Raw genomic sequence first — 17,294 nt, 5'->3', positions numbered from 1 at the left:
GTCCGTTGTAGTGATAGCCTTTCAGAAATATTTTGCTGGTATATTAGATATACAGTTTTTTTTCATGATCGTAAGCGGTGTGTCGCTTACATCAAATTTCTCCCTAGACAACAACAACAACAACATATTTTTTTTCAAAAAGAAAATGACAGAACAACCAAAACATAAGCCTCCCCATGGAATGGAACCATACGATTTAGGTGGTGGAGATGACTTGGGAGCACTTAGCAAAGAACAACAACAGAAACTGAATGATTTTAAGGTTTTAATTTTTAAAATTTGAGATAAACCAAGGATTTGTATAGTAAGATCTTACTATACAAATCCTTACTTACAAATCCTTGGATAAACATATTTTAGCACTGTCGTCTATTAGGTTAAACATATGTATTTATAGTGGATTGGGAAACATGTAATTGCAACTTATATTAATCCCTTTCCACTTTGTGGGTACGAGTGCTGCCTTGTAGCGGCATTAGCCTGCTCTTTTTTTCAAAATCTACAAGCCTAGGGTGTCTTTTTTGCGCAAGAGATACATGGATCGCTCTTAACACGGGTCAGCCATTTATCTTTCCCTTGCGACGGACTATCATCATTTCTTAAGACCATACTCGCAAATGGTGTCAAGGGAGAGCCAAAAATTCAGTTCCTTAAATTTTCTCCCTGACTGGGGATCAAACCAGGAACCTTTGTGTTGGTAGTCTGATGCGCTTACCACTAGGCACAAAACCACGACTATCCTGTCCTTTAGGTGTCAGACCACCAATTACTCCCTTCAATTTATGCCAATTCATGCAAAGGAAAACCCAATAATTTGTCAAAACCATGAGTTCTTAACGCTTTTACATAGTTGTTGCGTAAATCTATTTATGTAATATTGAAAATGTGAAATATCCTTTCGTTCTATAAATAGATTGTTGTTAGGATCCATGTGGCTTAAAGGTACACATGGTGATGAAAACATTTCGATCTTCTCTCTTTTAATCCAATTAACGTTAGCCATGGCATCATAATTCTCTTCAAACTTCTCGGGATTGAAGTTGTACCACTTTGCAATGAATTAAAATGAAAGTAAATTTCCGGTAAAAATATTGAATAGATTAGCATGTTTGAGTTTCTTTTTGAGAGGATTATGATGATAACAAAACTCAGCTAGTGTTGTCAGGAAGCGTCACTTGAACACACGGGGTCGTGCAATGGCGAGTGCAGACATGTTTATGTGCCTTTAATTACTTATATGAAGTGAGCATTGGAAATCAAAAGTTTTAATAAGGGACAAGTAAATCCAGATTTATGTAAATAAAATTAGACAAAGACATAGTGAATTTTTTATTAGTACAAGAGTATATATTTCATTTTAGTTGATGAGTGAACACGCATACATGTATATATTCAATATCGTGTTAATAAAAAAAAAAAACATTACATTAAGGAGCTTGGTGGTGAAAAACCCAATTTGATATTTGCTTGAGGGGATGAACTGGAATTAATAATGCAATTGAAAAACAATTTCACTCAATTAAATATAAAATAGAGGGGTAAAAACACCAATTTGTGAATTCTTATCTGGAGCTCTGTAAGTACAAATCACATGAAGCATGGTAAGAAAAGCAATGTGAACCTATATTTCTTGGACCAAAAAATACTGTCCTAATAACTTTTCTTTAATTCTAGCAAGGTTTGGTTAAAAAAATCCTTTCTAAAGTCTGTCTCGAAAAAGGCAATCATTGTGGCATATGGGCTAATTAATTGTTTATTTCAATCTATACAACATCAACATTTCTTTATCATAATTAATGCTCAAAAAGTGTCAAAAATAGTAATTTTACTTGATATTTGATGTGAAACTGTATTTTTTGGTGACAACTCAGTGGCGGATCCAGAGGGGGGTGTAGAGGGCCCCTTTGCTCTGACTTTTTGTTTGTTTGTGTAAAATGATTAATGAGACTAAACTTCGACCGTGAACTTTGCCATTTCCTGTGTACTTAAGTATTTAACAGTTCTTTACTTATAAAGATATTTTTTCGCTGGAATTTACTGATTATCAAAGTCATGTCATTCGCTATGGTGGAGTTGACCTGTGCGTCTAAAAACTGTCGCTCAGTCATTTTGAAATTCAAATTACAGTTACATATTGCTTAGGCTGAGGAAGACAATCATGACACCTTCAAATCGACACAGAATTGAGCAAAAAAGTATTGACGTCTATTTCACTATACAGAAAGAAAAGAAAAGGAATACTCTTTCATTCTCATGAGAAAAAAAATTCACGGCAATATTATTTACCTACGCCAACATGTTTAACCCCAAACGCCCCAGCCTATTTTAAAATAACATAGCTGAATGATGATCCCCAGTCAGTTTAAGCTCTAGATAGATTTAAAGTCTAAGGTACGAACCATTCAATTTGAGGAGACAGTTAGATAGGTGGGTTTGACTTTTGACTTACTGTGGTGAGAATATTTAATTTTCTGAACTTCTGCTGATTTGTTTGGAAAAAGCACATACATGTACAATGTACATGTTCACATCTAGAGTTTGGATTTACACTATACTGTATATACATGTATATATATATATATACATGTACATTGAAAATACAATTCTTTACATTTCAGATATATACATGTATAAAAGAAAATACATTGTTTATTTTATACATGTAGTTAAGGGTTGAAGTAAAAAAGACGAAATTGAAGAGTTTTGAATAACTTTAAAAAAAAAAACTAGGAATACAAAAATATGCAACCAAAATTATGAAAGCACATGATTGTATAGTATACAGTAGTTTAGTTCTGAATAGGAAATCCCTAATCAAGACTCTATTAGGTACGTGCTTCAGAGGCTGACATTATACTTTTATATATTCAGTTACATGTACATTGTATGTATTAATATAAATTTTATCTATTGCAGAAAAAGACCAGAGTAGAAAATGAGAAATACCTAAGAGACCACCCAGAAGTAGAATGCTTATTATCAGGATTCCTTGGGTATGTGACTGTTCAAGTAATTTTAGTGACTCCTCCCTTCTTTGCTTATAATCTGCCTGTAATATGAAATAGATGGAAAATTTTAAAATGGTTGTAGACATAATATTAATTTTAATTGATTATTACATGTATCTTTTTCTAATTTGGCTTTTATAAAAACAATTTTAAAAAGAGAAATTTTCAAATGAAGATATTATCATATATATCTTCAAAATTTCAAATTTACTGAATTTGTAAAACAAAAATTAAAAAGCATGCCTTGTTACATATGACATGACAATATTTTGTCCCAAACCCAAAGCTACAATGCTAAACTTGTATTTACATTTTTTTATGTGAAACATATTTTACTATATCTCTAGCAGTTGACTGAGTTGTTTCTTTGAAGATTCATTTCAAGAATGTAAAATAAGAAAATGCAACCCTTTCCAGCCGATACAGTTTGTCCTTAATTCAAAAGAAAGAAGAAAAAATATACCCTCATGAAACAAACAGATCTACATATACATGTATATTAAAGGGGATCCAAGAATTAAATAAATCACTATTGTATCCTGACAATTTGAAGACATGACATGTACAAAATGTATATATGTCTTGCCTGGAAATGACTCTTACTGTTTATGTAAATATTTCATCATATATAGATATAGGAAGATGTGGTATGAGTGCCAATGAGACAACTGAACTCTCTATCCAAGTAACAATTTATGAAAGTAAACCATTATAGGTTAAGGTACGGCCTTCAACACGGAGCCTAGGCTCACAACGAACAGCAAGCTATAAAGGGCCCCAAAAATTATTAGTGTAAAACCATTCAAATGGGAAAATATATTACAGTAGAAAATTTACACTATTTGTGGGATGGTGAAAGGGAGGGGGAATGAGGTACATGTATAGAAGCATGGCATTATGAAACTCCATTATAGTTTATTTGCCATGGCTTCAATACAAAAATGGCAAATGAATAAGGCTGGTAGATTATTTGAATAAATTGGGATGATTCTTTTTTGTAATTGCTAAATAAACCTCTAGGGATAACTTCATACCTGTCCATTTAAGTGTGGTACTCCTCAACCCTTAGATTTTGAAGACCTCTCGATTTCTTTAGAAACAATCATAACTTTTTTATGCCTCCACCTGAGGCAACTGGTCATTAATTTGTTGCTGACGGTCTTTGACGGTCATTAATTTTCAGTGACTATAATTAACTTTTTACATGTTAGTTAAAAAATATAAGATACATGTACATGCAAACAAACATATGTACTGGTAACATGTACAGGTATATATTTTTTTTAATTCTGCTAGAAGTCATTTAAAGATTAAAAATTATATTGTTGCAAACTATACACACCACTCCTTGAAAATTTAACTATGGTGATCTCTGTATCTGACATGATCTATGTTGTACAAATAAATACACTTTTAAAAATAAGATAGATATTGTAAGTTGGCATCTGCATGTACATAAAAGCGTCACCTATTTCAATGACAGACTATACTTCATGTCATTTCGGGGCCTTTTATAGCGGACTATGCAGTATGGGCTTTGCTCATTGTTGAAGGCCGTACTGTGATCTTTAGTTGTTGATTTCTGTGTCATTTTGGTCTCTTGTGGATGATTGTCTCATTGGCAATCATACCACATCTTCTTTTTTATATTTCATATTTTTCTTTATAGTCTGTCAATAACAGGAAACACTGTACACAAACTAAACCAATATACATTTTTAACATGTACAATGTACATATCGGTAACTATTTTCTATGTCTTTTTATATTTGTAATTCAGAGAAGTATTAAAAGAAAGACCTGAAAACATAAGAGATTTTGCTGCAGGTGAGTGAATTTAAAGATGACTTGTATATTAGAATACTTGATATAACATGTAAGTGGTAGAACACTATAAAGAAAGTCATCTCACATTCTCAATACCACTTTTTGTTAATTTAGATATTTATAGGTATCGTTTGGTGATTGTTTTAACAGATATATTTATAAATATAAATTATTATAATCTTGCTTATAAATTGAGCCTTTCTACCAAAACATCCCTAAATCATGAAAAACACAAAAGAAAACATATGAAAGCAAATATAGGGTCATTTAAAAAAGATTTTTTTTTTTTTTATTGAAGAGTAGATTTAAATAGGACAGACAACAACAGAAAACTACTTTTTTTTTACATTGGAAATATAAAATTACAGTATAAAGGCTATTTCAATCTAATGAAACTTTTCAAGTAATAATCATTGATCAATTTAACATTTCAACTATTTATTTCATGTATCTTTGATGTGACTGATTGTCAGTACTAAAATTTCAGGAAGTAAATTCAGATATTTTTTAGAGGCCATTTAGGGTTGACATTAAAAGATCAATGTATGATAAAAAAAAAAAAGGGGGGGGGATCAGTGAAAAAAACTATGTGATTAAAGTTTTTTATCCCAACATTGAACTTTGAACTTTTGATGCCGTCCCTTAGATAAGAAGAATATGACAGTGTCATTGTAGTCACCTAGTTACTTTTTTTTTAGAAAAAAAATAGAGCCCCCTTAAATTTATATCAACCCATACCAAAGTCAAACTAATATCTCTCTTTTTCATTGCATGAATTGTGTCATTTTTGTAGGTTTGCCCTCATCTTAACCCTAAATGAGTCTGATTGCTACACAAATTGGATACAAGAACACATTTACTTAGTTTAATTGTACCCTACTCAGTTGCTGTAGTTTTTCTTTAAGATTTTATTCATGGAATCAAAGATGCATGTATATGGTTGTTCATTTTTTTAATGTTGTTTTGCAGATCATTTTACAAATACAGAATTACCAGGACAGTTACAGAAAACATTAGAGATTAGACAAGCTAGAATGAAACAGAATAGGATTTTACAGAAAATATAATGGAACTGCTGTTATTTCATATTTATTGTCATTGTGTATAATGTTGAATATTGTATAAAAGATTAAACTGTTTTAAGATATATATATATATATATTGATCTCAGTTTCTATTAATGACTTGCTGCCTTTTATACATTTGCCATTAGGTATTCATCACATTCGCACAAAACTTTATTCATTACCCCATTCAAAACTTCATTATCTGTTTAATTTATGTTTGGAAACCACTGTTACAAACCCTCAATCAAACCAATACAAACTTACAGCTATCATGTCGGATATTGAAAGTCACAGATTTCTAAACCAGTTCGCATTGGAAAAGATGAAAAAGAGAAAAGATGTTTTCTCAAACTTTCTTTGGCCAACAAAGGTCAATGGGGTCAACTTAAGCACTATCCTTTATCATAAATTAGTTCAGTCGAAAATACCTCCTTATTTTGCAGGATCTCAATATTGATGACTTCAAGTCTAAACCTCCTGATTGCACCTGTGCTTGTTCCCAATTCACATATAATCTGGCTGGCTATTTTATTACGCACGTTATTCAGTGTGCACCCAATTTTTTTTATGTTATTTCTTCATAGACAGAAAAAATATTACAGTCATTCCTTAAATAATTATGAAAAACAGCAGGGTCATCAGGGTGTGAAAACCATGTCATCTGAAATAAAAATTAAGCATAGATCTAGAAATGAACAGATAATCATGACATATAAAAACAAAATCACTCTTGTGTTCGTTTTTTTTGCAGTTTTGTTTTGTTTTGCCTAAAAAATATTGACACCCAAAATGAATATATATAGTATTGAGGAATTTTTTGAACTTATGTTCAATACATTGATTACTGGGATAATAATCCTGTCACATATGAATTGGGTAAAATATTTCAGAAAAGACGATGCAAATGTGAAAGTTTACGTGCGGTAGGTGCAACAGCATACCAACAGCTTATATGGCTCGTCAGGGTGGAATCTAAAAAGTGGATCAAAGTCCATGAAAATTTGATGTAAACTTTTATCTGACCTTCAACAATGAGCAAAATCAATAATGAATACTAGCTATAAAAATGTAAACAATTAAAAAATGTATACCTTCGGCCTGATTTTTACTACAACTTTGAAAAAAATACAAACATCAGAGCTGTAACTAGACTCTTTTACAAGTGAGGCAAAATATATTCGTTCAAGGCCCCAAGGAGCTCGATCAAAAAAAAAGGAGCAAAATCATGCATTTTAAGCGTTTCCCAGACTCTTTCTTACTCTGAAAAGCATTTAATGTTTAGCTATTTTTGACAATATTCTGGTTTCAAAGCAAATTATATAGATTCAATATGATTTAAGATATTTAGGTTTTAGGGAGAACTTCAAAAGACCGATATGTAGGATAAGTCAAAAATCGTTTTTCTCAAAATCATAAATACCGATTCAGTCTGTTCTTGTCTTGTATTATGTTTAGACTTTGGTGATTTTTTGAGACTGAATTTTAATATAGTGACCGTGAAGTATTTAAGTATTACTTTAAGTACTGCTCAAGTCGACACTATATAGGGACAATCTTGGCCTTGTTTTATGGTATTAATGGTTCTTTTGTGTTAATTGAAGACCGTCCAGCGACTATCAAGATGAAGAACAGGAATAAAACCCCTGACCATTGATAATTTTTATTTTTTCTATGTACTAGTATTGGGTTTGTGTTCGATTAAGTCCCGTGCAAGTTTACTCAATACTTCTTTAGTTTCTATTACCGTATAAAGGGTCTGAACACGACTAAATGCAAGTTTAATCCTTCAATGCAAAAGGGCATATTGCCAGTGGCGTAGCTGGTTCATTTTACGTGTACGCCCGAATCTTGGCGAGGAATATGAGGGTAGCCAACCGCTCAATGTTAAAGCACCTGCTGGTAGTGGGTTCGAAAGAGACGAAGCCCCTGAAAGCTATGAGATACTGTAATGATTCCTGTCAGTAAAAAATCATTGATAGCAACATACTTTTGAATCTAAATGGTTTATTTGTTTTGCTTAAATTTTGTAATATGTTAACTTATTCATCGTGTTAAACTGGAAGCTAGACTTGTTTTACTGGTACATATTTTGCTTGTGGTGTCTGTAAACCCTGTTAAAATGAAATAATTTTGTTTGTTAATTCTCTAATTTTTCCTCTTCAAAACCAAGGAAGTTAGAAAATGTCTAGCATGTTACATATATGGTAACTTGTTAACAATTTTGAAATGGATGCTATATTCTGTTACGCGTTGTCCTTTATTTAAAACCTCTTCATTCTATTAGCTTATCAGAGTTCAATCTTGAAAATTGATTTGTTAATTTCCATATTGAAATCTAGTGTTGTCCCAAGATAAATACACAGAAAGAAAACAACAAAATGTCCTTGCATCATTAAACGAAGAAAAAAAACTTCAGTTGCAAATGTTTGATTACTTTGTTCAGGAAGTAAATAGTATTACCTTTGAGATGTTCCTGTATCACTTTATCATTATTACCTTTGAGATGTTCCTGTATCACTTTATCATTATTACCTTTGAGATGTTCCTGTATCACTTTATCATTATTACCTTTGAGATCTTCCTGTATCACTTTATCATTAATACCTTTGAGATATTCCTGTATCACTTTATCATTATTACCTTTGAGATGTTCCTGTATCACTTTATCACTATTACCTTTGAGATGTTCCTGTATCACTTTATGAATTTTGGCCTGTTGTAACCTGGGATCTTTTTCTGGCGTAATTTGTATGACCTGCTGAACAACTGAAAATCAAATTACAATAAATTACAGTTTCAAGTACCAGAGATAAATATATCAATATAAGTTTGCTTGTTTATGTTCATTTAAGGCAGTATATTTAATCCAACACTTTTGACTAAAATAATTTGGCTCGTTTAATTTTCATAAAATTTGGACAAAAATATTTTCTTTGAGTTAACTGAATTTGAATTATGTGTACTTTCAGTTTATCTGTTATCATAAGACAACAGATTATTTTCAGGTAATCTGCATGCATTCTTTGTTCAAGTGTTATGTGTTACCAACATAAAATCTGCTTTTAGATGTTAATAGATGATGCCTTATGACTGTATCAATCTACCAACAAATACACAAACCCAATTTGTCAAAAATCATATATACAAGTCGGTATTGCACAATATCTGGTTGATTAGTTGGTGCTATGGCTTTCTATGACATTAATAATGCTTGAGTGTCTTCTTCATTTACACACACATCCCGTAAAAGGCCAGCACCAATTCTTGCAGTCATCTGCGGATTGACACTGTGCTGACCTCTGTGCTTCTGTCAGCAGGAACTGATACTGTGGGTTGTCTATTGAAAACAGAAAAAGTAATAATACTATGTACCTGGTATTTTCAATCTCAATCATATAATTAGTAGTGCAATACAAATATTTAGTATACCATAGTGACTTCTCTAAATATGCATCATGACTGAGAGGATTTATGTTAGATTGTCAACGTATATTTGTTCCGCCTAACAGAAGTTCCAATGGAAACTTTGTTATAAACATTGTCATAATATATCTATTCCTGTTGGAACAAATATTCTATACCATTTATTCCGTTAGGAACATATACTGTAATATTTATTCCTGTGGAAATAATATTTCAGATTTTAATATGACGTGCTTCTTTAGCTTTGTAAAGAAACCATACTTTATTATCCAATAAAATTAGTTTACACATGCGTATATTGACTACGGCAGAAAAATGAACTTTATCAAATTGGTATACGCATTTAATGTATTTCGTTAACTTTGGACACTTTCAAACACTAAAATATGATACACATTTTGTTACTGATACTTTTACAATGACAACAATGTGTTACAATTCGAAATTGACATATTTGACGTAGATATCGCAATGTTCATGTTGGCTGTTCTAACTGCAAAACCCCTCCCTCTGAAAAACACGTTTCATCTATCCTGTTAAAAAGCATGTATATAATAATTTCATTGAAACATAATGATCTGACGATAAAATATAAAATAAAGTATAGGTTATTATAACTGTTGTACTGAAATGACAAAATTGTTTCATATTTATGATAAAATGGATTGACCCTAGCAGGGAATCGAACCCCATTCTCCTATAAAAAAAATAGGCGTAATTACCAATATACCACCAAGGTTTCCAATCCATTTTACAAATGCAACAAGATTGTCACTCAGTATTAATTTTAATCATCATGTAATACAGCATTTGAAATCGTCAGATGCACAAAGGCGTGCCCTTTCATCAACTTTACAGGGTGTAGCTATCGAAGTATAGTCCAAATAATTATAACGTCTGGCAAGGCTTTTTTTTCTAAGACGCCGTTGTAGGAAGGCGTCCCAGAAAAAAATTTAAAATAGCCTTGCCAGACGTCGTAATTATTTGGACTACTGCAAGTATAAATGAATCTCTGTCAAAGGGCCCCTCCTGCCAAGTCTCGATTGTCAGCACAACTTTATCAAGGAATCCTCTATCAGATATAAACATATTTACCAAAGCTACAATAACCGGCGGAACATTTACAATTAATTTAGTAAATAAAGATCGACCTACCCGATTCTCCTTGTGCGTCCACTGCCATTGACAACTGACTTGAAAATGTGCGTGTCAGAAATTGACCTCAAAGAAAAAGACGTTGAATTATAACTTTTCTGTTATTTTGTGACACAGATATTGTTTAAGTTCATAAATTTGTTAATTTCTGTTTCAACTTTAAATTCTAGAAATACAACTTTGCGAAATTTAACTGGTTTAAACTAGTTGGATAAAAATCGAGAGGGAGGTTGATGGAAGAGCCTACACAAATACTGTACATTTAAACACAGCGAACATAGAAATTACCGTAATTGTCCTAATCAGAATCGAAATAATTGATGCCAGCTATACTTTCTTTTAGTTTTAACATGGGTAGGTATTATATTCGTGTTATTTTAGCCCTCGCTATCGCTCTGGCAAAAATAATCACGAATATAATGCCTACCCATTTTAAAACTACAATAAAGTATAGCTGGCATCAATAATTTCTTAAATGTATTTTCCTTTTGGAACTTATATTATGAAGGAACTTCTATTCCGTGACAAGACTTCCTTGCATATTCAAAATTCTTGCAAATCTTCAGCTTGTCCATCATATGCATTGTTGTGTATCATGTTTAGTTTGTGACTTAACCATTGACTTAAATATCAATTGGATGATGTTACAGATTTGACAGAACATTTTTCTGAAATGACTCTCGTGCAAATCAAAAATAGGAAAGTTTAATATTCAAATAAGTCTATTTTCAGCTGTAGGTCTTTCAAAAACTTACCCTGTTGTAGAACACTATTCATCTGGGTCAATATCCCTGAATGGACCTTGAAATGAGGAACTCATATCTATGAAGTTATTAAAAAAAATGACAGTTCACCATACAATTGTTGATGCTGTGATTTTGAAAATGAACATAAATGAACAATAAGACCTGTTTAATAGAGCTGATGTGATGAGTAAAGAAATAAGTAGAATTGACCTTTAAAACAAATTATTTATTTAATGAATTTTATGTTAAGAATTTGGGGATTATTTCATGAGGAGAATGACATTTTTTATCATCTTCTAGGGTCCAGCAATTTGTGAAATAAGTAATTTCACTTGTCACCCTGAAAATTTAACCAGTATCAGCTTCGATATGAGCCACCATACATATTCTAGTAAATGATATGGACTGAGCAACGGAGGAAAACATAACCATTACCACCTATGGAGAATTAATTAAAGATCTTGACCCATCTCCTGAATTAAAGGTTCTATAAACCTAACAATTAATTGGCTTATAAAAGAATAATTTCTACTTAAAATGCTGTCAGTTTCTTTTTACCATTTGGAGTTATGATGCTCTTAGACCAAAGAAAATTCTCGTTTGAATTGTTTTACATTGTCTTATCGGGGCCTATTATAGCTGACTATGTGGTATGGGCTTTGCTCATTGTTGAAGGCCGTACAGTGACCTATAGTTGTTAATGTCTGTGTCATTTTGGTCTTTTGTGGATAATTGTCTCATTGGCAATCATACCACATCTTCTTTTTTATATAAGTTCCTTGATTTTATATATGACAATATTAAAACACAACACTGAAACAGGCCTGGTTACCACTTAGCTGAGTTTGTTATGATCATTAACAACTAATTGTGATTACCTTAGGTGTTCTTTACATGAAGGTAATTTAAGAAAAAGAAAATATCCATACCTTTAAATTTTTCTAAGACAAATGAATTTTTATCTTCAAACTGGTTCACACAGGTGACATCTGTTTGTAGGTCTACATTATAAAGAAATATTGCAATGGTGTTATAAACTAAGGTTCCATGGGCATGGAAGATTTGTGAAAATGAATTGAATTTTGATATGTCATCTTTTTCTTCAAATATAATAAATAAATATAAGTGTTATAGCCATTACAGAAATAAAAATACATATGGGAAGTTGGACTGACACACACAATTATGAATTGTTGGTTGTTGCATTCTGTTTATAGTTCATTATTCAAAGTGAAATGAAAATTTCATATAATGTCTAAGGCCTAAAAATTTTGTCCCTATGTTTATATGTTACATAAAATAATGTCCCCCGTGAAATAATTTAATTTTGGATGTAACGCGTCTTCTGATTGGCTGACGTTATTTTGTTATGAGCCCATAGACATAATTTAGTCATGTGACCGTGACGTCATCAACGTTTTTTCATGTTTTTCTACAGTTTAAAATGGAATTTAGAATTAATTTATAAGAAATGACTGTAATATTTTTTCTGTCTATTTGAAATAACATAAAACATGTGGTGCACACTGTTAAATAACCCGCTACGCGCGTTATTCAGGGTGCACCAAATCTTTTATGTTATTTCTTCATAGACAGAAAAAATATTACAGTCATTCCTTAAATATTGTCCATCAAGACAAAATTATATATAAAATATTGTAAATAAAGAAATACTGTCCTTGTCCTTTTCCTTCTGTTACAATGGTTTATTATAGATTAAAGAATTGTCTAACATATGTTTCATTGTACATCATCATCATGTATTACATTATATGTGCTGTACAAATATAAGTAATATACTGACATTGTCACTTATTTTGTAAATATATAAAAGAAAACATTGGAATACCAGTAATAGTATTTGTAAATACTAGATTTACGATTTTTTTATTTTCGATATAGTTTTGGAAGTACATGAGTACAATGTAACAGGAATATTAATTTGTGTTAATTTGTTATTATAAGTCAAACAAAATATGAATATCTAACATGAATATATGTTGATAACATCCACTTCATGAACAAAAATTCCCTAACTATAGCTAGATAGATCAATTTTGTGAGATTGATCAAAAGCCAGTAATCTGGTTCAAGCTGAATTTAAATGATATGTTTCACATACCTTGCACAAAATGAAGATGTGAAGTGACTCCTGCCCCTTCTTTATTACACACACTATTTTGGTCATCTGCTTCCTGGTCTTGTTCTAACAAGATATTAATAAATGCTCAATACAATCAAACATAAATAACAATGATGGTAAAGAAGGTCTAGCATTCATTTATAATAATGTACTTTGAATTTTAATGAAAGAGAATATTTTCACAAACAATTATTTCTATTATATACAAAAAGGATGTTTCTATGAGACACATATCCTGCTTCTGCTTGCATATATAAAACATCAATGGCCATAACTCAAGAACAATGCATGGACACAATCAAATTCAAAATTGAGCAGTGTTTGTTGTTCAAATAAGTGATGTGTACCAATATCAAAACATTTGGTTAATGCTAACTTCAGTTATAGAACAGAAACAAAATTAAGAAATACTTGATGCAAGCTGTATTTCATTGTAGTTTTAATCTGGGTGGGCATTATATTCATGATTACTTTTATCTCAGGCAATAGTGAGGGCTAAAATACCAGGACAATTAAGGTTATTTCTATGTCTGATGGGTGTCTGTGTTTGTGTAGAGCATTTGTGAAGGTTTTTTCCATGAACCTCCCTTCTTTTAAGTTTTTACAGTATAGTACCTTGATCTGACTGTTCTGTTTGACAAATATTTTGAATATAATCTATCACTTCTCCTTCCTGTTCTTGGCTATTTACATGGTCTGAAAAGGAATTCATTAATAATAGTCATTTATGGCAAAATGTAATAAAATTAAGGCTTTTATTTTCTTGTTCTTCTGTAAAGATCTAACTTAAATTTGTGGAAGAAAAATATTCAATAATTAAAAATCTATCTGCATGGATGGTGGCAAGTTTCTAGTTAACTATATAAAAACAAGAGTGCACACACATTCATTGTGTGTTTATTTGTGTTACTACGTTTTTTGATTGAGTTAAGTCATTCCAATTAATATTTTATAGTGTGTCTTTCTATTTTGTGATGTTATACTACTGTTTCAGAAAAGGGAGAAGGTTTGGTACCATTAAAACCTTTAATCCCTTTGCAATTTTTGCACCTGTCCGTCTTTAGTTTTCTATGTTGTGTCATATGTACTATTGTTTGTATGTTTTTATCTTTTTCATTTAAGCCATTGTGTTGTCATTTTATTTTTGATTTATGAGTTTGTCTGTCCCTCTGGTATTTTCCGTCTCTCTTTTACACATATGACAAATTGCTTATAGTATAAATAAACAAGAGGCTCTAAAGAGCCTGAATCTCTCACCTGTATTTCAGAGGAGATTATTTTTTTAAAGGACAATAACTCCTTAAGGGGTCAATTGACAATTTTGGTCATATTCACTTTTTAGTAGATCTTACTTTGCTGAATATTATTACCTCTTACAGTTTATATCTATCTATAAAAATATTCAGTTTATAATGAATGGGGCTGATAGATCTTGACCAATTGAGCAATTATATCACAGATGTCAGATTTGCTTGAAAAGCTTTAGTTTTTGAGATATAAGCCAAAAACTGCATTTGACCTTATGTTCTATTTTTAGCCATGGTGGCCATGTTTGTCAATGAATCAAAACTTCAGATACAATTTATATACAAGATACCCGAAGGAACATTTATTTAAAGTTTGAAGTTAATTGGCCCAGTAGTTTCAGAGGAGAAATTTTTAAATGTTAGCAAAATTGATGAACAAAATAAGTAAAATTGTCTTTAAAGGGCACTAATTAACTCCTTAAGGGGTCAATTGATAATGATGGTCTTATTGACTTTTTGTAGATCTTTCTTTGCTGAACATTATTGCTGTTTACAGTTTATATCTATCTATAATAATATTCAAGATAATAACAAAAAACTGCAAAATTTCCTTTAAACTACCAATTCAGTGGCAGCAACCCAACAAAGGGTTGTTCCATTCGTCTGATGATTTCAGGGCCAATAAACTTAGACCAATTGAACAATTTCACCCCTTGTTGGATTTGCTCTAAAAGCTTTAGTTTTTGAGATATAAGCCAAAAACTGCATTTGACCCCTATGTTATATTTTTATCTATGGTGGCCATGTTTGTCAATAGATCAAAACTTCTGATATAATTTATAAACTAGATACCCTAAGGAACTTTCAGTTAAAGTTTGAAGGTATTTGGCCCAGTAGTTTCAGAGGAGAAGATTTTTGAAATAGTTAATGACGACAGAAGACGAGGACAGACTATCGACGACGACGGACACCAAGTGATGGCATAAGCTCACATGGGGCCCTTTGGGCCCTGGTTAGCTAAAAAGGACATGAAACCATGAATATTTTATAATGACCTGTTAGCCAGGAAAATGAAGCTGTTTCAGGTGAAACCTGCCAGATGTACATGCACGCTTTAAAATCATTCCATGCATTAAATAAAGTTGACCTATTGCTTATAGTAACTAAAAACCAAAATAATCTAGGATAACTTGACATTGACCAATGAACCATGAAAATGAAGTTCCCATTGTGTTCTGCCACTGTGTAATTCATGATGGTTGTATACAATGCAACTACCTTAGGCAAATACCAAAAGTTTGTATGTCTAATATTCAAATGTTATATCAGAACTATTTTCCAAGAAAAAAATACAAACCAGTGCACAACTGTTCCACTCCACTCCTGGTTTGCATTCTCCTGGTCTTCTCAGCCCATACACCTACACAGCCGCTGGCCTTCCTTTTTTTAGTTTTTGACGGCAATTTCTTCAGTTTACCTTTTGACATATTTCCTCTAGCAATTTTGGTCATGGGATTAGAGTCAATTATGAAATGACCATCCTTTGGTGTAGAGGTTTTGATTGTTATAGTGCTGTCAGATCCTCCTCTACCGTATCTAAGATTGAACTGTCAGCACAGTGATAAACCCATTCTCTAATAACTTGACATAAATTTCCAATCCTTGATCGCTGCCATTTAGTTCTGCAGCCAAAGACATAGGAAGGTTAAAAATGGGAGAATGATCAACTTATTCTTCCTGATCTTGCCTATCTTCTTGTGGAATTGAATTATTATCTTGCATGGTATCTACTAGTAGAACAGACTCATTTCGACTGTAGATTATGTTGTCAATGCCCATGTTAAGTATAGGATTGTCCCTATATACTTCTGGGAGCTTATTCCAACCAAACTCAGTGTTACTAAATACAGCCATGATATGGTTACATACAAGATGCGATTGATTGCTTCCAAGCCATACAATCACAATGGGGCATATCAGAATCTGGTAGAATGAATTGAACCAAATATGTTCATTTTGACTTTTTACAAGAAAGTTGCCGTCTGAAATCTCATCAATGTCACTGCTTGGAATATTTGCTCCCATCTCGGAAAGCAGTGATCAATAAATTTTCTAGGACGATTCTTCAGGAAATCTGGTATGTCCTCACCATACCCTCTAGCCAACGCAGAGGCTGCTGCATTTAAACGTAAATATCTAGAAAAAGAGAGAATGAATATTTTTGAGAAATGTATACTTTAGAAAAAACTGAAGTTGTTTAACAATTACATGTACTACATTTGTACAATCACAATAACAATGTAACAATACTGTTGAAAGAAAAACAATCTTTCATTAAACAATCTCAAAACATAGAACAACCTGAAATTACTTAAGAATCAACACATCATACACCGATCCGAGGGCATAGTTATAGTCCCTAGTGTGAATAGTGTATAACTTGCAAATTTTTTTTTTACTCCTTCGCAATTAGATTCTTGATATTTGATGCATAAAATATTAAGTAGTGGGATAAAATTACATGTTGAAAACATTTGGGTGCTGAATCTTTCTGATAAGTAGTGATTTGGTTCAAATTTTAGTACGTCTGAAGATGTCAAATTGAATTCTTGACTCCCTTCACACAGATTTGTTAATATTTTGAGTTAGAGCTGTTAGAAGTTTCTATAACTTTGATA

At 31.8% G+C, this 17,294-nt stretch overlaps 1 protein-coding gene across 1 annotated transcript; it reads left to right on the top strand.

Moving 5' to 3' along the window:
• Positions 1-58: 58 nt before the first annotated feature.
• Positions 59-5,984, top strand: LOC139519996 (RIIa domain-containing protein 1-like). The gene is made up of 4 exons (XM_071312329.1): positions 59-262; positions 2,917-2,993; positions 4,789-4,835; positions 5,805-5,984. Exons 1-4 carry the CDS (start codon positions 65-67, stop codon positions 5,900-5,902), a joined length of 420 nt encoding a protein of 139 aa, XP_071168430.1. The 5' UTR covers positions 59-64; the 3' UTR covers positions 5,903-5,984.
• The last annotated feature ends 11,310 nt before the right edge of the window (positions 5,985-17,294 follow it).

Source organism: Mytilus edulis, chromosome 4 (assembly GCF_963676685.1).
Source record: "Mytilus edulis chromosome 4, xbMytEdul2.2, whole genome shotgun sequence".
Taxonomy (NCBI): Eukaryota; Metazoa; Mollusca; class Bivalvia; order Mytilida; family Mytilidae; genus Mytilus; species Mytilus edulis.
The sequence above is the reverse complement of the archived record's forward strand: the minus strand, read 5'-3'. Positions and strand labels throughout refer to the sequence as shown.

Coding starts and splice junctions, on each gene's coding strand:
- LOC139519996 (XM_071312329.1), top strand. CDS start 65: ATGATCGTAAGCGGTGTGTCGCTTACATCAAATTTCTCCCTAGACAAC. Junction 263..2,916: donor AGAAACTGAATGATTTTAAG/GTTTTAATTTTT, acceptor TATCTATTGCAG/AAAAAGACCAGAGTAGAAAA. Junction 2,994..4,788: donor TTATTATCAGGATTCCTTGG/GTATGTGACTGT, acceptor TTTGTAATTCAG/AGAAGTATTAAAAGAAAGAC.